General features: G+C 41.7%; 2 protein-coding genes and 1 non-coding gene across 8 annotated transcripts in view; 1 reads left to right on the top strand and 2 right to left on the bottom strand.

Moving 5' to 3' along the window:
* Nucleotides 1-767: 767 nt before the first annotated feature.
* Nup54 (nucleoporin 54) lies at nucleotides 768-20,241 on the top strand. Of its 2 annotated transcripts, XM_029477268.2 has the most exons (13): nucleotides 768-970; nucleotides 1,604-1,765; nucleotides 4,958-5,041; nucleotides 5,128-5,274; nucleotides 7,727-7,953; nucleotides 10,511-10,698; nucleotides 11,867-12,063; nucleotides 13,306-13,360; nucleotides 13,762-13,855; nucleotides 16,624-16,731; nucleotides 18,360-18,479; nucleotides 18,740-18,850; nucleotides 19,952-20,241. In XM_029477268.2, the coding sequence occupies exons 1-13, from the start codon at nucleotides 904-906 to the stop codon at nucleotides 20,078-20,080; spliced, it is 1,689 nt and encodes a 562-aa protein (XP_029333128.1). In that variant the 5' UTR covers nucleotides 768-903; the 3' UTR covers nucleotides 20,081-20,241. The 2 variants fall into 2 exon arrangements, with proteins under 2 accessions (XP_029333128.1, XP_021017417.1); XM_021161758.3 differs by lacking the exon at nucleotides 1,604-1,765.
* Nucleotides 6,128-6,271, bottom strand: LOC115031189 (small Cajal body-specific RNA 4). Its single transcript, XR_003836809.2, has one exon.
* Nucleotides 20,242-20,692: 451 nt separating the features above from the next.
* Art3 (ADP-ribosyltransferase 3 (inactive)) overlaps nucleotides 20,693-22,670 on the bottom strand; it is a 28,807-nt gene continuing 26,829 nt past the window's right edge. The window contains exon 11 of one of the 5 annotated variants that reach the window (XM_085836852.1): nucleotides 20,693-22,026. In XM_085836852.1, coding sequence (XP_085692978.1) covers nucleotides 21,919-22,026 — 108 coding nt within the window. In that variant the 3' untranslated portion in view covers nucleotides 20,693-21,918. The remainder of the gene's footprint in view (nucleotides 22,027-22,670) is intronic. The other 4 variants (XM_085836851.1, XM_085836853.1, XM_029477276.2 and 1 more) reach the window with 4 other exon arrangements.

Below are 22,670 nucleotides of genomic sequence, written 5' to 3'. Positions count from 1 at the left end.
ATGAGAGAGACAGGGAGAAGACAGAAAATTTAGGAGTAGGAATATATATTCAAAATACAACATAAACTTGTATCAAGATGTCCTAATGTAACACAGTGCCATGTACAATAAATATTTTTAAAAGGAGAAAAGAATCGGGGCTAAGTAGAGAAAAACCAGCGAAGTGACTTTGGGGATGCTGCTTAGCAACTCTAATCCTCAGCCCTCCTGTCTCGTCTGTGCCAATTAGTCAACGACAGAAACTTTCTCTGTGTAGCTGAGGATTAAATGTTCCCCAGAAGTGCGATGCAGGGCACAGATTTTACCAGTTAGTGGGCCCATTTGCTTCACTGAGGTCAGCCCTCCTTCTTGGTCAGTGACAATAGTGGTAAACTGTCTGAAACACAGCTGAGGGTTTAAAAAAGTATGCAGAAACAATTACTAGCGTGCCTGCCACATAGCTAACACACGTGTTACCACCATCACCATCATCTTTCCATCACTCGCGAATGTCTCTTTCTCAACTGCTTCATCTACTCCTTCCTCCGGGAAGGACCGCTCCTCAGAGGTAAGGGCAGCACCTTCACGCGGTCCCTGCACACTGTCACTTCTCTAAAGTGGCTTCAGAGAGCAAACAGACAGCACCCCACGTCCAACTTCTCATCATTTCCCCTTTGTTGTGACGTCCCACACCACGTGAAAGCCACAAACACACCCCCGGAAGTGATCGGGTGGTAGGCGTTCCCGTTCGATCATCCCACCCACTCCATCCTCGCTTGGTTCCTCCCTGCTCCGCTTAGACCGGGAAGGGAGGCGGAACTAATGGTACGGACCGCCTGACGGTACCCAGCCGGACAGAAAAGCGGAGGGCACTGGGAGTTGCGCCGCGCAAGCCCGGGGCCATCTAAGTGCTGCTCCCGCGACATGGCTTTCAATTTTGGGGCTCCTTCGGGCACTTCGGGCACCTCTACAGCCACCGCGGTACCGGCGGGTGAGTCAGCCCTGGGCCTACCTTCTTCCTCCAAGGAACCAAAGCCTCGGGCCCGCCCCCTCGATCCGATCGGTCCGGCTGGGGGGTCCCGGGGTTGCCCTGGAACTCGGGACACCTTGGAGGCATTTGGAGAGGGCGGTGGCGGTGGTGGCGGCGGCGGTGGCCGTGGCGGTGGGATGGCCGAGGGCTGCTCAGGCTCAGCCTGGGGCTCGCACAGCACGCTCAACCCGCGTGGCCCGGCCACCGCGGTGCTTCCCGCCATTGGGGTGTCCGCCCAGGAGGAGGCTACGCCCCTCTCATTTCCCGGGACCCCGCGTCCCCTCGTCCGTCTCAGCCTCTATAGAGGTCCAGATGGGTAAAGCTGGAGCCAGGCTGCCCGTAGCTCCCTCTGTCCCCTCCCCAGCCCGGGGGAGGGGAGGGGGGATGCTCGGCCCCCGCCCCTGGTGCCTTTCGCTCCTTCTGTCTGTCCGCACCTTGGCTTTCTTCCCCTGATCCGGTGCAGGTCAGGTTTGTTCACGCTGTGAAACCTCTTGCTGATACTTATAATTCTTATCTTTCTTTCTTTCTTTTCCTTTTCTCTTTCCCTCCTCTCACCTTTTCAAATTTTGTTTCTCTTGCCTCCACGACTATCAGGATTTGGTGGGCTTGAGACTGCCAACTCCACCGCCAGTGGGTTTAATTTTGGGGGTTTCGGATTAACCGCTAACCCTGCAGTGAACTTTAATATTGGGAATTTCGGTGTTTCTACCACCTCGGCGACTCCGTTCAATTTTGGTAACAGTCTGGCGAGTGCAGGTAGATACTGGGGTCATGTGTGTAACGAGTATGGGGGCTGGAGTCCAAGAATGTTCCGATGTCCCTAGAGTTTGGGGGAAGAAATGGCACTTGTCTAATAAAGAAAGGGGTTTATTTCCTAAGATCAAATCAAATATATTTAAAGTTTTGACTGCTTTAAAAGATGTGGGTTTTGGAAAGCCTTAAAGAATTAGAATGCACCTTGGTTGGATTTTCATTTAATCATACAGAGCACAGCTTCCAAATGATAAGTTGGGAACCGAATGTCTTTTAAATCATTAGCTTTAGCAGAAGGTCAGCGTTTCCCTGGGATTCTTGGACTCCTGCAGTCATTTTTCATTTTTTAATACATATTTCATTGGGATTTCATCTTATTGTCCTTGTGTTTCCAAGAGAAACAAGTCTTATACGAACAGCAGCGACCTGTCTTGATTTTCAAACTGTGTAACGATGTTTTTCTAACATTAACTCAATATATTAGGATGTATTCCTATATATAATTGTAGAAAGAATCCCGGATTCTTTGCTGGGTTTTTGGGAAATTTTCCATGAGTAGTTTTAATTTACCAGTTAACACTGAGTTCTAAAAACTAGGCTCGGCATCTTTTACATTCAAAAAGAGGATGATGAAGGTTTTTTGTTTTTTTAATCTGTGGCTTGTTTGAAGATCACTGAAATTTTTCAGAACACAAATGTAATGGATGTGTACATCCCAATTTAAGTTAGGCTTATGTGAGCTCGACATACGTATGACTCTTAGAAAACTCTCCATCCTCAGCTGCTCGTATATGAATGTACTGTCCATAGTTTATGTTCCGTCAAGCCACTGCTGCCCGTGCCAATTATATGCATTTGGACTTCTAAACTTACTGGGAAAGTCAGGGATTTTGTCCATTTACTGGGTTTTACATTGTTGATGTCACCTTATTCTCTCAGTTGAAAATAGTGAAAAATACTTGGAAATTCCAAAGATAAAGGGACTCGTTGAGAAATATTAGAAGTTGAACCCACCACCCCTGAGGTGTAGATAAAGGGACTCATTGAGAAATATTAGAAGTTGAACCCACCACCCCTGGGGTGTTTACCTTTCCTAGTTTGCTTAAAATTGGCACTGGGCAAAACAAACCTTATTTTGAAATTTATGTTTCAGAATAAAGCAAACCATATAGTTTAACAGCAACAAATAAACCTGTTTGTATTTGCTTGATTTGATGTCCATTTGGCGTTGTCCCTGTTACCGTGAATTGTACAAATACAAGGGTGTTTTGACTGTTTTCAAATATGTTAATTAACTCAGCCTTCAGGAGAGAGCTTTAAAAAATTACATTTTTTTGTATCCATATAGGACTACTATTACTAATAGAGTATTTTTGATAACTTGAAACATGACAAGATACTGACTAGCATTTTTAGTGTGTAGCCAATTCGAATAACATAGTTATTCTTTGAAAGTAGGAAGTTAAAAGGGCTCTATAGACAGTATTTATTTTAGAGGTTTTGTCAAAATGTTTGGCTGGCAGTATTTTCATAGAATCTATAAGTTAACATGTGTTCAGTTGCCTATTTAATAGTTTTTTTAATTAGGTATTTTCCTCATTTACATCTGAATTGTATTGCTAAGAGTACAGGGTAGTGGTACACTATTTGCCTGCCTTGTGTGAGCAAGGTCCTGGATTTACCAGTGCCACAAAATTGATTGAAACTAATTCATTTCTTTTTCTTTAGAATGGCATCTCACTGTGTAGTTCAGGGTCATTTAAAAACTGTAAGCCTGCCTTAGTGTCTCTCTCTATGAGATTGCAGGCATATACCAAGACATCCATCTCATTGCAATCTTGAAGAGGCTCTCTTATTACAAGAAATATATGAGGTTCAAGTTTGAATCTCTGAAGGAGTGTAACTCAGCATTTAGAGTTCAAATGTTTTTTTTTTTTTTTTGAAAGTTTTTGGCAGCACATTTATAACTAGATAACTGCTGCCAATACTTTAAATTAGGTTGTCATTTCATTCTGTTTTTACATTGTTAAGATATACCAAGATTGATTTTTTTTTTTAATAGATTTAGTTAAAAATAGAACCTGTCAGGTTGCCACAGTGTGACGCAGGCTCGTGGTAGCTGAGGCTACCTTCTTTGTCATTTCTCCACTTACTTTTTTCCTTCCTTCAAGAAAGGCATTCTTTCGGGAGGCAGAGGCAGGCAGATTTCTGAGTTTGAGGCCAGCCTGGTCTACAGAGTGAGTTCCAGGACAGCCAGGGCTACACAGAGAAACCCTGTCTCAAAAAAAAAAAAAAAAAAAAAAGACATTCTTATTTGATAGAGGTAAACATATTGGTATGTTTTGGTATGTTTCCTTTAGTAGTTGTTTCACACAGACTAAGGGCATCCCTAATGAAAGCTAACGGAGATGTAATTTAACTCACGAGAATTACGGTTGAGAGCTGGCAAAGCCATCTGCTGCCATCATATGCTTGGCACTGTTTAAACGGTTGAGTTCATTGTAAAACAGCAACGTTGAACTAGGAGATTTTGAAAAGACTGCGAGTAAGCTATAAATGTAGTTCAGGGTAGAGGACTTACTTAGCCATTCGTTCACTCCCTATCTCTGCAAACCCCCACAGGTTTTATGCAAAGGATCTAGATTTCCTATTTTTGCTGGGGGAGATGGGAGTGGTGACGTTCTCACACCTACAGTAGCCTTCTGGACTCTCGAGAATGCTCTCTGTTAAGGGGTTCACTTTAAACAGCTCCACTGTCAGTAAATAGTCTTATTAATTTATTAGTCAAAATTGTATGGACACTTGAATTTGTAATAGCTAGTCTAAAAGTGGATATATATCATTTTAGACTTATGACAGTCTTTTTTTTTTTTTTTTCAATCATGTTACCCATTTAGTTAACGGGATATGTATTGCGTTGTACTATTTCTGTCTAAAGCACTTGGTCATTTATTTCTTGCAGTGCATTGATCTTCTGATTAGTAAGCAATTAGGATTTTTTTAAACCTAAGTTAAAAAAAAAGAAAAATTTAGATCAATATGTCCTTTATATTTAGCAACTACTTTAAAAAAAAGAAAAATTTAGATCAATATGTCCTTTATATTTAGCAACTACTTACAAAACAATTTGAAATGAAAACGCAATTCCCACTGTGTGCACAAAAGGACCCTTATGTTTTATCCGTTTTTAATTAGGTGGGTTTGGAGGATTTGGAACAACAACTACAACTGCAGGCTCTGCCTTCAGCTTTTCAGCCCCAACAAACACAGGCAGTACAGGTAAGAGGTTGCCCTAAGTCCTCTAGACATAAATGTGGTACAGGTTGATGTTTTTAGCTTACTCAATTCTGATTTCTCATTGAAAGGCCTTCTCGGTGGCACTCAGAACAAAGGTTTTGGCTTTGGTACTGGTTTTGGCACAACGACGGGAACTGGCACTGGTTTAGGCACTGGTTTGGGAACTGGACTTGGATTTGGAGGATTTAATACCCAGCAGCAGCAGCAGCAGACTTGTAAGTGGGATTTTATCTTCAGCTATAAAATTGTGGCAGTAACAGCAATGTTGCTTCGGATACAGATTGTCTTAGTTTTAAGGACTGTAAGTGTATCCCAAAGAGTTCCAAAAGCATAATATTTATTCCAGAAAGTTATTCCAAAATGCATAATATTTATGCTTTCTTGGAATTAGGAAGAAGACTGACTAGCATGATTAGGACTGTAAGGGCGCTACGTTTGAAGTCAGTCCATGAAAGCTGTAGTGATTTCTATGTCGGGGTATAGTTTATTAGATTATACATATGGGCACACCCTTGTCATGTTGAGGCAGAACCTGAGCACACTCCATTATCTTCCCTTATAGCACTGCTCCATGGGACGAGCTGTGTCCCAGCTTTCACAGCCTCTTCCCTTCCTTTGTAGTTCTGCTGTTCACGAGCCTGAACATCATGAGTGTGAACAGAACAGATAGATCATTTTGCCATTCTTATATCTCTGCAGGCTCCTTTTATATCATTAATTCATGGATGAAATCAGATCTTTGTCTTTCAGGTTTTCTATTTGTACTTTACTGAAGTCATTCTTGTATAGTTAACATAATCTTTGTCATCTGTATCTCCTAATTGTTGGGGATAGTTCGGTATTTTATTTGTAAGACTGTCATAGAATATCCTTTATCATGCAATGTATAATATCTAGATATGTGGTTTTGTAATGATGCTAGCAGCCATTGTTAATCATTACTTAGATGAGTTAATTTATTACAGATTAAGAAGTAGTGTTGTTCATGTAGATTTTTTCATTCGTTTGTTGAATTCATTTGTAAGGAACTTTACCTCACCTGTGTGGTTTTGATTTTTTTCTTTTTTTAAATGTTGGATAATACAGTCAGCCCTGTGGTCCCCCCTCAACCCCCCCCCCCCCCCAAATAAGGGCTTGTCTCTCCAACCCTTTGTTCCTAGGAGTGTATCGTTAAAATCTTGCTTCATCAGACTCAGCCTTTTGGGTCCTGTTTTTTAGAGTTAGGCTGTCAGGCATTTCAGTTTTGTTTGTGAGGTACTTTGGCTCGTTGTGAGTCAGACCTGGGCCTTCTGGAAGAGCAGCAAGCACTCTCAGCTGCTGAGAACTGTCGGGTTTAGTTCAGTTTTGATTGGATTATTTGCTTGATTTTTATTTTAATGTTAGGAGTTTTTAATATCTATTTTTCAATGTGATTACTACCAAGGATTTTCTCCTATTCTGTAGGTTGGCTTCACTCTTGTCATTGTTTTTGCTTTTCAGAAGCTTCTCAATGTCACAGAATCTCACTCGCCAAGTTTTATGTGTGTGAGTGTGTGCCCATGGGGAGGTCTTCCTTAATCAGTCTCCACTGTTTTTGAGAGCAAGTCACTGGAGCTGCAGCCTGGTGAATTGGTTAGACCACTGGCCAGCTGGTTCCTGGGGCTCCCCAGCCTCCCTCCCGGCACCGTGGACCCCAGTGTGTGCTGCTGCCTGTGCTTGTGTCCTCGGGTCTGTAGCAGCCACCTGATCACCGAGCCACCCTCCTCAGCCTGTTCACACCTTAACTGCAGACATGAAGACTGTTCCTTTACATTTATGATCCCTGTTGACAGGTTCAGACTGATTTCTCAATTTTAGGAATAGGATGATGTTTGCTAACTGTTAGATTGTTTCCTGGTTCTTCTTATCTATTTCCATAAGAGTTAGTAAGTGCCTCTGCGTCTTTGCTCTTCACCAAACACTCTTGACTTCTGTCGTAGATGAGACCTGTTTATGCCCTGGACATAGTGTTTTCCCTTTGCTCTTTTCTTTTCTTTTTCCTTTTTGAGACAGGGTCTTATTCTGTAGCCTAGGTTGGCCTGGAATCACTATGTAGCCCAGGTTGGCCATAAACTCTGGCAATTATACTACCTGTTTTCAAGTGCTAGCTAGCATTACAAGTGTAAGATACCACACATGGTTGAACATGCTGTTTTCTGTTTAACCCTCTCAGATACAATTTGAAGAGGCAATTTGGATTGCAGCACTATTTTATTTTAAAGCCCCGCTTGTCTGAGATGCTGTCGACTGCACTGTCTCTGAAGCGCCTGGTCTGTGTCTGCTGGCTCTGGCCATATTTCATCAGTCTGACCTTTTTTTATAACTATGCTACCAGTTTGGGTTATTGTAGCATCTGTATTAGCCATGCACTCATCCCTGTACTCAGAGGGGTCCACTGCACTTGAGAACATTTCACCTACCTTTCAGCCATTTCCAGGCTGGTCTCTGACTTCCTCAGAGGCTTTCTGGACTGCCAGTGCTTGTTGCTTTCCTTCTCTTCTGACCTGGCTACACTCTCGCCCATATGTAAGATAATATAGAAACCCATTCCATAAATTGCAATACCGACAGCTGGGAGGGGCGTTATTCTGCTTACCATACCGTGGGTCTAAGTTTTCTGGGCTTGTTTGTTTGTTTTTCCTGCTGAAGCTTTAGGTGGTCTCTTCAGTCAGCCTACACAGGCTCCTGCACAGTCCACCCAGCTCATCAACACTGCCAGCGCACTTTCTGCTCCAACGCTACTGGGGGATGAGAGAGATGCCATCTTGGCAAAGTGGAACCAGTTGCAGGCCTTCTGGGGAACAGGAAAAGGATATTTCAATAATAACATTCCTCCAGTGGAGTTTACACAGGAAAATCCCTTTTGCCGATTTAAGGTATCAGATGTGTCTTTGATCTTCATTTAAAGAGTGAATATAAGATACTAACTTTTAGATTAAATTGACATTAAATAGTCGTTTCTTGTTTTTTTAGTATTTCTTGAGAATGGTGTGATTTTTATTTTAAAATTATAAAAATTTATACAATTAAAAGTGGCTTTCGAAAACGTATTGTGTATGATTCTGAGGACTGAGGAAGAAGCTGTTGGCATGGTGATCTGGCTCTGTGTTGCACATCTGAATCTCAGCTCTCAGGGGTGGACAGAGGACAGAAGTCAGTCGTGTTCAGCTACAGAGCAAGTCAGAAACCAGCCCAGGCTACATTAGACCCTGTCTCAAAAACCCAGGGCCCAAAAAGTGACTGAGTGAGTGAAGGTGCATGGGACCAAGCCTGGTGGCCTCAGTTTGACACTCACACCACCTGGTAGGAGGAGACTGAGTCCTGAAGTCCTCTGACCACCACGTGTGTGCCATGATGTGCCCCCTTAATGTTCTGCTTGTGACCCTCTGAAAAGGTCACTAGGCTTAGGCTGTGTTCATTAACACTGGGGGTGGGGGGCGGGGGGCATGTAAGCCCTGTGGCTGTCACTATAAGACAGTAATGGCTTTTCCTTTGTTGTGCCTCCTCATTGTGTACAAACAACCATCTTACTGAGATGTCACGTCAGTTAAGTAGCCTACTTTACTTGACTGTTTAATTTTTCTTTCTTGGCTTTTTTGAATATGAGGTTCTCCCCCCCACCCCCTCCCGCCCCAGGATCTTGCTGTATTAGGTCCAAGCTGACCTTGAATGCACTATGTAGCCAAGGCTGGCCTCAAACTCATGATCATCCTACGTCAACCTCTTCTGAGTGTGGGGGTTGGTTGTAGGGCTACACCACCACAGTCAGCGTGGAATGTACGTACCATAGCAAATCGGTATATTACAATCAGCTTTATGGTTCACCCTGCTTCTTCATTTTTTATTTTGGGCATGGGGGTTGTGCTTGGGAATCAAACCCAGAACCTCATGTATGTTAGTCACATATTCTGCCATGTATGTTAGTATGTATGTATGTTAGTCACATATTCTGCCACTGAACTTCACTCCCACACCTCAAGACCAGAGGAGTGCTGCAGATTTAGATTTTTCAGATTTTGGAATATTTGTGTATATGAGATATCCTGAGAACAGGACTCATCTAAGCAGAAAATTAATTTACATGTATATGCAGCCTAACCGTAATTTTATTTTTCATGTGCTTATGTGCTGTGACCCAAGGTCAAGTGTAGAATGTTTCTTACCTGGAGCATCATATTGATATCAGAAAGTTTCAGAATTTGGAGCACTTTGTAGTTTAGCTTTACATATTAGGGATATTTAATTTCTGTATCATCTGAGTGTGTTACTTGAAAATCTTAATGTCATTGTTTAGCAATAAAATATACAGTAAGTAGTAAATGTAGGTTGAAGTATCCGTTTAAATGTTTTATATTTTCTGAAAGGTTGCTATGTAATATGCATAGTAAAATGTATGAATGAATGAATGAGCTTAAATACTTCTTTAAAAGTTGCATATACAGGGGCTGGAGAGATGGCTCAGAGGTTAAAAGCACTGGTTGTTCTTCCAGAGGTCCTCAGTTCGATTCCCAGCAACCACATGGTGGCTCACAACCATCTGTAATGGGGTCCAGTGCCCTCTCCTGGCTTGCAGACATAAATGCAGGCAGAGGGCTGGCGAGATGGCTCAGCGGTTAAGAGCACTGACTGCTCTTACGGAGGAGGTCCTGAGTTCAAGTTCCAGCAACCACATGGTGGCTCACAACCATCCGTAATGAGATCTGACGCCCTCTTCTGGTGTGTCTGAAGACAGATATAGTGTACTTATATATAATAAATAAATCTTAAAAAAAAAATAAATAAATGCAGGCAGAACACTGTATACATTATAAATAAATAAATTAGAATGACATATTTTTTTTAAAGTTGCATATACGCAGTAACAAAGGATAAAAAGCTCCTTTATATAAGCTACTTTTAGCAGTGTGTAATTCTTCATATTTAATATTATGTAGTCTTACTCATTTAATATCACACTAATAACCTGTTTCATTAAGTTTTATTACATGAAATCATAATATAATAGTCCTTCTTTATATCATTAGTAACTTGACAGTGTCATTGTACATTGAACATATATTATTTGTAAATTGTTTCTTTAAAATTTAGTTCAACACTCATGAGTCAGATCTCTAGTGAAGTAAGTACCCTCGGTCCATCACTTCTGCAGCTGTATTTATGACAGAGTTGTTTCAGTGTATCAGAAACACCCCCAAAATATGTGACTATCAAAATCAGGGAAAATTCTTTAGTTGGAGAGGGAATTTTAATTTCATTCTGTTTATGTTACTTTTGGGTTTTGTCTATAACATGGGATATCCTCAGACATAGAATGATGGGAGAATAATTCCCTTCATTACCATTTAGATCATTTTAGCAGATGCTAAGCTATCTATTAAACGTTGTTATAATACCTGTGTATACTGTTGACATTTTGTGTTGTTTACTTTACAGGCTGTAGGCTATAGTTGTATGCCCAATAATAAAGATGAAGATGGACTAGTAGTTTTAATTTTCAACAAAAAAGAAACAGATATTAGAAGCCAACAACAGCAATTGGTAGAATCATTGCATAAAGTTTTGGGAGGAAACCAGACCCTTACGGTCAATGTGGAGGGCATTAAGACGTTGCCGGATGATCAGTAAGTACAAAATATGGGTTGTTGCATGGGGGCGTTGTGTTGTGAAACACAAATCTCTGCAGAATGGTCCGTAGGTGGTGATTATTGTGCATTTAGAGAACTGGTTTTTTTGTTGTTGTTGTTCTTTTGGTTTTTTTTAAAAAAGACTTATTTATTGTATGTATATGAATACACTGTCTTCAGACACACCAGAAGAGGGCATCAGATCCCATTACAGATGGTTGTGAACCACCATGTGAGTGCTGGGAACTGAACTCAGGACCTCTGGTAGAGCAGTCAGTGTTCTTAACCGCTGAGCCATCTCCAGCCCTATAGAACTGTTTAAAGAGGTTTTTCCCTTTATTTTGAATTTCTTAACTCAGGTGCTAATTTGTAAATGTTTGTGCAGGAGCAGCAGGGAGCGCTGTGACTGCATGCAGGTGACCGCAGAAAGGAGTTGCTGGAACCTTTTAAAAACTGACTCTGGGTTTTGGTTTAGTTTTTGTTGCTTTTTGGTTTTGGTGGGTTTAAGACAGTCTTGTTGTTTGGTGCTTGCTCTCTAGAAATGCACTCTGTAGCCCAGGCTAGCCTAATACTTGGAGTATACCTCCTGCCTTTTCTCCGTGCAGGAGTTAGAACAGTGTAACCAGGTCTAGCTTGAATACTCTGCTCATTCATGGACCGACCCTGTGATTGCTCCAGTTCCCAGGCCCTTCTGCCATTTTATTCCTGGTTGCAATATACTTAATTACTTTTGTATTATTACGGTTAAATGACTGATATGGTTATTGTTGCTTGTAATACCCAGTGACTGACTCGGGTTACTTCCTGGGTCTTGGTTGCAGCAGGCAGCCCATAAGCTATTGGCAAAGCCATGAGAGTAAATAGTTCTAGGGATGGAGAGGTGATGGAACGTAAGCATTTGATAGAGAGCTATAGTGCTGAGCAAATCTTTTCAAAAAATGCATTCTTATTTACCTACCTCATTTTGGCTTTTGTCATTTAAGTTGATTTACAAGTGTGCCTAACCCTTGTAAGGTTACTTTCAAGATTAAAAAAAAAAAACTTTCCTCTTATAAACATCCATTTCCACCTTCAGCCAGCAGTGCTTTGAAACCGTAAGCTGTGTTGGTGTTTATGGCTGTGTGTCATGGAGTCAGTATGTTATGAATCTATTGTTTTCCTGCAGGACGGAAGTTGTCATTTATGTTGTTGAGCGTTCTCCAAATGGCACCTCGAGAAGAGTTCCAGCGACAACACTGTATGCCCACTTTGAGCAAGCCAACATTAAAGCCCAGCTGCAGCAGCTTGGGGTGACCCTTTCTATGACCAGGACAGAGCTGTCTCCCGCTCAGATCAAGCAGCTCTTACAAAACCCTCCCGCAGGTGGGCGTGCGCTGCAGCCAGGGCTGCTCGGTGATCGTCAAAAGCTCATCACGTGGCTGCTCACTTAGAATGTGCTCAGCAATGTTTATGTTTTAGTGTCAGGTGTCGTTTTAAATTACATAGCTAATATATATGTTTATTAGAAATTTTAGGGAGTGATAAGAATAATAAACCATCTACCAATAGGTAAATCACTTGAAATGTTTTAGGGTTTTTTTTTTTTTAAATCTTCATTTTAACTGAGCATTTAAGTGAAACTTATATGTGTTTGCACTTTAAAAAAAAGGAGTTTAGATATCCTAAGTAGACTGATCATTCTAGATCATGTCCCTTCCTCCAGCACTGGACTCTGCTGATCGGGACCTGTGATTTTACATGTATACCTATGTACATGTAATAGAAAAAGGATTCTGCACTATACACTGATGCTGCCTGCCTTTTAGATACAGAATTTCCTAGTATTTTCATGTTAGTATGTTAAGATGAATTTTATTGTAAACACTATAGTAGTCATATATACTTTACTTAAACTCAGTATTATCTCTGTGCATTCATCATTCCAAACTCAGCAGTGGTTAGTACCCACGGGAGGTCCTCCTAGGACACGCGGGCAGGCAGTGTTTTAGAGTAAGGTCTATGGTGGCTGGGAATGGGGCTCTTACCTGCACTCTTTGGGAGAAAGAATGCAGAAGATCAGGAGTTTGAGGTCACAGGCTAGACTGCATAGTGAATTGAGGACCAGCCTAGGCAACATGGTGACGCCGTCCCTCCTCCCACACCACAAAGTTCCCTAGAATGAAATCCTGACAGTGAGATGTGAACTACTCTTATGTTTGTTACTGTCTACCAGTGTATTTGTAAGTGTGAGGTATGGCTTCTTTCTCGCTTCCTCTTCGTCCCAGCAACATAGTAGTGAAAGAGTTAATATTTAGTCTGAATTTTCCTGGTGACCAGGTTGAATATCTTCTCACTCTTGTTTGTGAATAGCCTTTTTCTGCCCTTTGCTCCTTTCCTGCGTGATTTGTTGTGGGCTTTGTGTGTGCGGGTCCTAAAGGTATTAATTCCACTGTCTGTTGCAGATACTTTCTTTCTATCAGAACTTATAAAATTCTTGCAATGATTTTTTAAAAGTAATTCCTTATACAGCTTCTGAACTCAGTGTCAGATTTTAAGAAAGCATTTCCCATAGCAATATAAACAGAGAAAATTGTGTGTTCTAAAGAACATTTCTGTTTCTGGTAGGTGTTGATCCTATTATTTGGGAACAGGCCAAGGTGGATAACCCAGACTCTGAAAAGTAAGTGTAGCGCCATTTTATTTTATGTGCAAACTGACCCTACCAGAAAGGAGGGACACGGGTGGGCTGTCGGGTGCATTCCTGCATTCGGAGAGAGTCATTTTCTCTGCTTTTTAAAAACAGTTCTGCCATGTTAGGGCAGCATGCTGGGAGGTGAAACTAAGCAGGGATGGAGAGAGATCTGAATTCTAGTCACCTGCTACATTTGCATTTATCATGCAAGGTTTTGACAGAACTGTATTTCCTCCTTCATCAGATGGGGGGCTGAATAAAAGAATGTGGTAGCTATTGATCTCAGTGCTGTGGGTTTAGGAATTCATGGCAAACCTGCATGAAGTCTATTATGAAATACATCTTGTTGGCTTTAGTAATGCGTTCTGAAAAGTGACCTTGTATTTCAGGTTAATTCCTGTACCAATGGTGGGTTTCAAAGAATTGCTTCGAAGACTGAAGGTTCAAGATCAGATGACTAAGCAGCATCAGACCAGACTAGATGTAAGAGTTCACCTTTTGTTCTCTGTCTTGAGGGTGGAAAAGAAAAAGAGAGTCAGAGAGACTTTTATGGTGTGTAGGGAGTTCCGTCCGCTGCAGGTGGCAGCTCTGTGTGTCTGCCTTCTTTATGGCAGTGGCGTCCTCCCGCCTACATACACACCTTTTGTTTTTAATTTATGTGTATGGCTTTACCTACATAGATGTCTATACACCGCCTATTGTGCAGTAGCGCCCTTGGTAGCCATAAGAGTGTATCAGATACCATGGAACTGGAATTAAATCTGGGTGTGAGTGTGGAATTGAACCCTAGTCCTTTGGAAGAACTGCTAGTGCTCTTAACATCTGAACTAACTCTCCAGCAGCAGAAATTTGATTTGACATATCTTATGAGCTTAGATTTATAGCCTAGATTCATTCCAGGTCACCTTTGTTTTTTATCCAACTACTTAGTAGACCCAACCTTGATTAACTTCTAAAATCAAACAAGACCTAATGCACTGTAGTGTTCTGACTGGGCTCGCCTCCATATTCTTTTACATGCCATTCCGAGTTCATAAGGCAGAGGAGCAAGCTTACTGTTTAGAAAGCGAATGCAGTGCCTCCTTTTACACTGATCTGCATTGGTTTGTGTAGCCACCGTGCTTTCAGGAACACCCAACCAATATTTACACATAATTATTATTCCTTCTCAGCATTTCTTTGTCCAGAACTTCCAGTATAGTTTCTCTTATGACATACTTCCTAGACCCTTTAGGCTGTGTACACTGAATTCATGAGGATCATCTGTAGAGTGAGCTGTTAGCTTCAAACTCACTGTGTAGCTTCACAGTGAGTCCTTCAACTTCTGATTCCCCTGCCTCCATCTCCCAGGTGCTGGGATTCTAACGTCATTACACCTGGTGAGACTTGAATCTTAATATTAAGTCATTTCATCCATGAATGACATTGAGGCTGTCCGTGCCCTTTAAACTAGTTTTATGACATTCCTTTAAAAAAAAAAAAAAAAAAACTCATACATTCTGGTTGATTCCCAGATGATGAACACAGCAACCTAATTTTGTCCTTTGTTTCTTCATAATGTCCTGGTGTTTCATTAAAGAGTAATGAAGCCATGCCTGGTGGTACAGGCCTGTAATCTCAGTTACTTGGGAGTCATAGGCAGGAGGATTGAAAGTTCAAGGCCACAGTGGCCTGTGAGCTAAGTTCAAGGTCAACTTGGCCTGTGTAGTGAGATCTTGTCTCAAAAAGTAAAAGGGGGCTGACGGACATAGCTCGAGTTGCATGTGCCAGGCCTTAGGTTCAGTTCCCCAGTGTATCCCAGTCTCCCACCCCAAAAAGTGATCTACCATGGGGGCACACTAAGATACTTAGTGCAACTTCTTTGTTCTGTCTTTTTAAAAAAAGATTTATTTATTATTATATGTAATTACACTGTAGCTGTTTTTCAGATGCACCAGAAGAGGGCATCAGATCTCATTACGGATGGTTGTGAGCCACCATGTGGTTGCTGGGATGTGAACTCAGGACCTTCGGAAGAGCAGTCAGTACTCTTAACCGCTGAGCATCTCTTCAGCCCCTGTTCTGTCTTTTAACACTCCAGTAGCATAGAAATGAATTATGATAGGGACAACTATAGACGTAACCTGGATTGGAGCGCCTTACAGATTGTAGCCTGCTGAGAAGTAGTGCTGTTGTTAAAGTGCTGAGCCTTATGGCCTGATTCCAGTCCTCAGAACCACAGGAAAGCACCAGGTGTGATGATACTGTAGTCTCAGTGCTAGGGAGGCAGAGATAGGCCTCTGAGCTCACTGTCCAGTCAGGCCACACCCAAGGTGGTCTCCTGGCTTCTACACAGGGATGTGCATTGTACTCAAAGAAAACTCATGTGCACACTCAAGTTAAACCTACCCTGCTAAGATTAAGATAGCATAGGGCAGGGCTGGAGAGATGGCTCAGCAGTTAAGAGCACTGACTAATCTTCCAGAGGTCCAGAGTTCAATTCCCAATAGCCACATGATGGCTCACAACCATCTGTAATGGAATCTGATGCCCTCTTTTGGTGTGTACTCATACACATAAAATAAATCTTTAAAAAATTACTCATACTTTAAAAAAAAAAAAAAGATAGCACAGGGCAAAGTAAGGAGGATTTTAGGCCAGACAGAAAGCTGTCACTAACCAGAGACAAGAAAATGTCTTCACTTTTAGGACTTTATCATTCCCTTTGCCCCTCAGACCTGAACTTTTTCCATTCAGACCTGGTTATTGGTTCTATCCCAAAGAGTACTCAAAGTCCCTTATTTCTGAAATGTTGTTGTTGTTTTTTACAGTATGTTGCTTCATCACTAACATCTTAAAGCTCTAAAGAAATCTTTGAATAAAAAACTTATTTATTTATTTAGATACGTAAGAGAAGGAAACGTCCAGAATTATGGGGCTAAATAAGGCTCAGCAGTTAAGAGCATGTACTGCCACAGAGGAGGCAGCTGACTACTGCCCATGACTCTACCTCTAGGGGAACTAGTATCCTCTCTGGACTCTAGTGCACCTACACACATGTACAAAGAGAAAGAATTTTAAAAATAATAAAATGCAGAATTAAAGATGGTTGTATTTCAAGAGAGGGATCATAAGGTTATCTTGGAATTAGGCTTGGGGACGTGTGGGTGTGCCTGTTAAATAGAGATGGATCGAAAGGCTATCTCAGGATTGGGCATGGACATGTGGGTGTGTCTATTAAATAGTGTTGTATCTTATATTTCTTTCAACAGATCATATCTGAAGATATTAGTGAACTGCAAAAGAATCAAACTACAACTATGGCCAAAATAGCACAATACAAGAGGAAACTGATGGAGCTCTCCCACAGGACCTTACAGGTAATAACTGGATTCCCCCAGTGTTTGTAAGATGTTTAGGGGAAATATAGGCCAAATAAGGAGTTTTGTAAAGTAGGAAAAAGACCCAAAAATTGGGGGAAAGATCATTTGGTGGGAGGTAGAGAAAAGTATTCTAAAGTACCCTTCTTACTGACAGGGTACAAGAAAAGGTAGAAAAATTACCCATTCCTGGTTTCAGAAAGTAGAAGACATTTTTGATTGCCAGGAAAGGGCATGGGACTGTGTATTAATGATTAAAACCAGTTACCAGTTTTAACAGGTAGAAGGAAATAACAAAACCTGGAATCATGAATTGTCAAGAAAACAAATGCTGCATCAGATTTGAAGGGACACACTCAAAGCCAAGTGGTAACAAATAAAAATACAGAGAAGCTTGAAAACAGAGAGGGTGGGAGCCAGTGATAGGCTCAGAAGGCAGTGGGAAAGACTGAAAGCTGCTTCTGTGGAAGACTACCAAAGTGGTAGCATCTCAGAGAGAGCCAAAGTCAGTGAGAAGCGTTGATCTAAATACACAGAGGCCTGAGTGATACAAGATGGTATGCATTTTTCAGATTTGGAACCTAGGAAAGATAGGTGATTAAAATAGCAAATAAAAACTACCAAAAGTAATGTATGTCAAATTGAAGAAATTGCTAACTATTCCAAAAACAGGAAAAAGAGCTGCTAACAACTGTAAGGAGAACCCAGGAGCGCCTCATTTCATTGTTGAATTTTATCTAACTAATAAGCCAATTCTTCTTACTTTAATCTTTCTGAGGAAATAATATTGATGGCTTCCTTTTTTCCCTCTTTGAACAATTTCATTGAGATGTAATTCACATATCATATATTTAACCCACTTAAAGGTTATATCGTCCATGAGTCTGACAGTTTAGGATGTTTTTATCATCCTACAGAGAATCCCCATGCCTCTTAGGAGCCACTTGCCTGTTTAGCCCACATCTGTTGTAGCCCATACCAGTGCTTGGTGCATATTAACACGGAGAGATGCTCATGTGACTGGAAAGCTAGAAATTTTATATTGAAAGTGACGAAGTCTAGATGTTGTAGCATGCCTATGATGCTATCACTGAAGATGGGCAGGAGGGTCAAGTCATCCACAAATCAGGCTGGAGGCCACCTTGGGCTACTTGAGACCTTGTCTCAAAACAAATATATATATTTTTAATCTTTTTCAGTATTTGGGTTCAAAAAAGGTAAATTTATAAATAGCATTGATTTTTTTTTTGTTTTGTTTTTGTTTAGGTTCTTACTATGTGTTTTATACAAAGATATTTTCTATGACATGAAAATCTAATTGGAATGTAGGCATACATGTAAAGGCGCTTTATTCAAGAGGAAACATAAAGCACTTGGATTTTTTTAAAAAAATGATTTGGGTTTTTATTGTTTGTTGGAGGCAGGGTCTCAGTTATGCAGCATAGACTAGCCTGAAACTCTCCTTGTTCCTCAGGCTAGTTTCAGATTGGTGGTCCTCCTACCTTAGCCTCCCAAGTGCTAGGATTTCAAAGCACCCTGAATTAGTTTCAAGACGGTTTTTAACAGCAAGTCCATAATGGCTTTTTTTTAATGTTCTACTAGATAGTACTGGTATCTGTCTTCTATAGGTCCTAATCAAACAGGAAATCCAAAGGAAGAGTGGCTATGCGATCCAGGCTGATGAAGAGCAGTTGCGGGTTCAGCTAGATACTATTCAAGGGGAACTGAATGCACCCACTCAGTTCAAAGTAAGCACTTCTAAGTCTGTCCAGCCAGAGGTTGTTCAAGGTGGGTCCGTACAGTTGTCCCATCACACAGGAATTCTGTATTGCATTGTGTTCTTAAGCATTTGTTCGAATTAGTTAAAACTCCCTAAAATAAATTCTCAGTCATGGTTCGTTTGGCTTGTATTAATGCTTCAAATCAAAGAGCTGGGGGTTTGAACAGATGAGCCAGAAGAGTTGTCCCCAGCTGGGGTTGTCAACCTTTGTCTCTGACTCGCTGCTAGGGTCGGCTGAATGAGCTCATGTCCCAGATCAGGATGCAGAATCATTTTGGAGCCGTGAAATCTGAAGAAAAGTACTACATAGATGCAGACCTGTTACGAGAAATCAAACAGGTGAGTGTCAGTTTACAACTCTGTGGCCGTCAGGATGGCTGCTGGTCAACAGCAGAAATACTCTCCTCGTCATGAGAATGTAGAGGGACTGCAACCCACAGGCACCTTTAAGTAACAAAAGTATAAAAACCTTGCTTCCTCAAAAAATTAAAAGTAGAATTACCATGTCTGGCAGATTTACTTCTTATTTTTGAGAGACAAGTTCTCACTATGTAGCTCTGGTTGGCCTAGAACATGCTATGAAGACTAAGTTGGTCTTGAACTCACGGAGATCAGTTTGTCTCTGCAGTTGAGTGCTGAGATTCAAGGTACATGCCGCCACGTCCACCCGGCTCTCCTGGATATATGCATCCCAAGTAGTTGCAAACAGGTCTCTGCACAGACATTTACACACCTATGTACATATACACACAGTGGAGTGGTCCTCCCTCCTAAAGAGGAGGAAATTCTCACATATGCACCAACTTGGGTTGAAATACGTACACGGTCACACAAGGAGAGGTGTTGTATGATTCCCCTTCCTGTGACACAGGGACAGGTGACCAATGACAGATGACCAATGACTTAACATCTCTGTACACTAAAAGTGGCCTGTATATTGTTACTCCAGGAAGGAGCCAAGCATCCCCCAGAATGTCTAGATAGTGGGAGTGCCAGGATGGAGGCAGTGGCAGTAATGGTCAGTCTCAGGCTTCTTCCACATCCTCTCAGTGGCACTGATCCAGAAGAATCTGTGTGTGTATTAAATCAAGAAGCTGGGACTAGGGTTGTGGCTCACTTTGTAGAAAGCTTGCAGAATATTTATGGAGGCCTGGATTCAAGCCCCCGCCCCACATTATCAGTGATAGTGTACACCCATAATTCAGCATTTGGGAGGCAGGAGGACCAGGAGTTCAAGGCTCTGTCTAAAAATACAGAGATTGCGTTTGAACAATATTGTTGATCTATACTTGTTTGGTTTTACCTGGTTTCAGGGTGTGTCTTGTAGGGGTGGACAGAGCTGTCTCACTGTGCATGTTTCAGTTACTAAGTCCTGTATTGTGAGTAGCTTGCAATTTAACAGAACAGTACACTGTTTTATTTTTTTTTAATTCATTCTAGCATTTGAAACAACAACAGGAAGGCCTTAGCCACTTGATTAGCATCATAAAAGATGACCTCGAAGACATAAAACTGGTAGAACATGGATTGAATGAGACCATCCATAGCAGAGGCGGTGTCTTTAGCTGACCATTTACAGACTTGTTGTAGAGATTTATAAAATGCGTCTCCTTGCTACATCGAGCCTTCTTTACAATGACCACATGGCCGGGAAAAAGGATCCTTCTCACTGGGATGTCTGCGACTCCTCAGAGGTTACTGTACATTAAATCTGAAATGGTCACCACAAAGCCCTTCAAAGAGAATCTTTGAAAAGTTTATATCTAAAAGCTGTATTTACTTTTAAAAAAGTATTACCCAAAGCATATACACTGTTGTTCATTTTATAACAGCGTTAAGCGTAGTCACGGAGCCTGATGGTTATTCTCCATTCTCCTCTCCATAGCACAGAGCACGACAGAGCTACATCCTACATAACACAACAGACTGTGATTCCATGCCTGTTGGAGGCTGTGCTTCAGGGTATAAATGCGTTTCAGCTTTTATATCTGTGAAATTAGCTGTGGGGAGTAAAGAAAATCCCAAAGTATTTAATGATTTGTGTGGTTTTCCTTTTGTTCTAGAAAGACTTGAAAATATATTTTTATATTATTTTACTTATTTAGAACTTACAGAAAATACCTAACCGGTTAGGATATAACAAAATCACCACTTTTGCAAGCTGTTTTGTTTTGTTTTTTATTTCTAAAAATGAAATCCTTAAAATAAATTGTTAATTTGTAATTTTATGTAATTCTGTCTGGTGTTTTATTTAAAGACTTGTCAGTGCTGACATATTTTGACTAGGGGTTAAGGAATGGAAGTCGTCTAGGGTGAAGACTTCCCCCATTTCTTAGCATCTGAAAACACTGGCCGAGTCCAACAGCATCATGAGATTCTCCCACAGTGCCGCTTTTAAATACAACTTCTGACTGCAAAATGTACCTGGGCTTTGGCTTGTCGGCTCCTCTCCAAACGCTGTGGTTATGTTTGTGCTCTGTGTTACTTTGGCTTACACTGAGGGGTGTTAATGAGAACACTGTATCCTGCTGTATTAACGTGGGGATGGAGAGGGGAGTGCTGTGTGTGTAGAATCGGGAAGCAGAAGAGGTTACTTTGTAAAGAATAGAGAGGAAACAACTGCTAGGAATAACATGGCTCTCCCCTGGGCTTTGCTTTTGTTCTTGTTTTCAATCTTCCTTCCCTGCTTGCTGTATCCCAGTGGCTTTTTTCTTTGCATGAGTTTGGCTCAGAAGATAGGCCTGTTCTCTTCTTTGGAGCCAAGTGCAAGTGCAGAAAGGCGTTTCTGATACTCTGCACACCTTCTGTAGACAGCTGAGCACTGACTCAGGGCCGGTGGCTCATGAGGGAGCTCATCTTCCCACGCGGGTATCACATTAGAGATGGCTGGTATAATGGAGGGGTGGCTGGGCCTGCCCAGTTCATTTGATGAGGAGGGAAGACAGAAACGCACGGAAGCAAATAACAGCTTTCCTGAAGCAAGTGGGACCATCTTAGGAGCTCACTGCTACTTGCCCTGTTTACCCATTTATTTGAAGTCTGATTCTTCACCTGTTGATGCTGGCAGTAAATTCATGTTAATCACTAACATTAGTATAGACTTTTAATATTTGGAAACTACAGGAAAACATTTAGTAAACTTAAAGTTTTTATTGAATCCGATCAAAAGTATATAGCTTTGGGATTTTTGCAGTCTTAAAATTAATACAGAAATGAAAAGTTAATTCTATGATACTATCTGGACCAGCTTTTTAAATTGTAAAATAAGGAACAAATATACAGTTCTTTTATACAGTGAAGTCTGTCCAAGGAAAACTACATTTTTTTCTCTTGACCTCCTGTGGGATCCCCATAGCATCTTTCAGATAAAGATTAAGATAGCGTTTCAAGCTATAGCTCGATGAAGTTTACAGCAGAAGCGACGAGTAAAATGGTGGATGCCATGACTGATGGAAGGAGCATATTGCCGGAGGATGCAGAGGGATGGGATTTCGGACCTGGAACCAGACCTGGAGCTGTTGAAAAGAACACACACATGGGCACATCACTCTGGTCTGTATTGGGGATCCTGCACCTGGAGCAGGCAGTGCAGTGCAGTGGTGTGAGCAGCAACAGCCAGGGGGAGAAGCCTCCTGAGATGCACTCAGCCGGGCACTCGGCACACACATGCGGCTTCAGGGTTTCAGGCTACGCTTCCAGGTGTCTCAGGGGCTCACTATCCTTGGTCTGTCTTTCTCAGAATAAACGATTTGTGTGTGTGTGTGTGTGTGTTTTAAATTTATACAGGCAGGCAAGACAATTACTTTTCATTCAGGCACACCAGAATTTCTTCCCAATTCTCTTTCCATTTGCTAAATCATGAAATGTAAAGTTTAGCTCAGTGTCTGGTTTCAAACCAAGACAGTGCTTGTGCTCAGTCACGGTGCTGGATCTGACTGCACCTTAAAGCACTGAGCCTAGCCATGGGCGGGGCGGGGCGGGGTGGGGGTGGGGTTTCTGCTGCCTCCCCATGAACAGGGCTTTCCTCTGGGCCAGCAGGGCTGTTGGGGTGGCTGGTTATATTGCTTTGGACCGTGGGTAACTTACACCTTGTCTAAGCAGACTGCATGGGGAGGGGGAGGTCTCTTGGGGGTTCCTCCGGCCCGGTAACCAGTCAGGG

The sequence above is a fragment of the Mus caroli genome, unplaced genomic scaffold (genome assembly GCF_978045245.1).
Source record: "Mus caroli unplaced genomic scaffold, Mus_caroli_1 scaffold_4, whole genome shotgun sequence".
Lineage (NCBI taxonomy): Eukaryota > Metazoa > Chordata > Mammalia > Rodentia > Muridae > Mus > Mus caroli.
The sequence above is the reverse complement of the archived record's forward strand: the minus strand, read 5'-3'. Positions and strand labels throughout refer to the sequence as shown.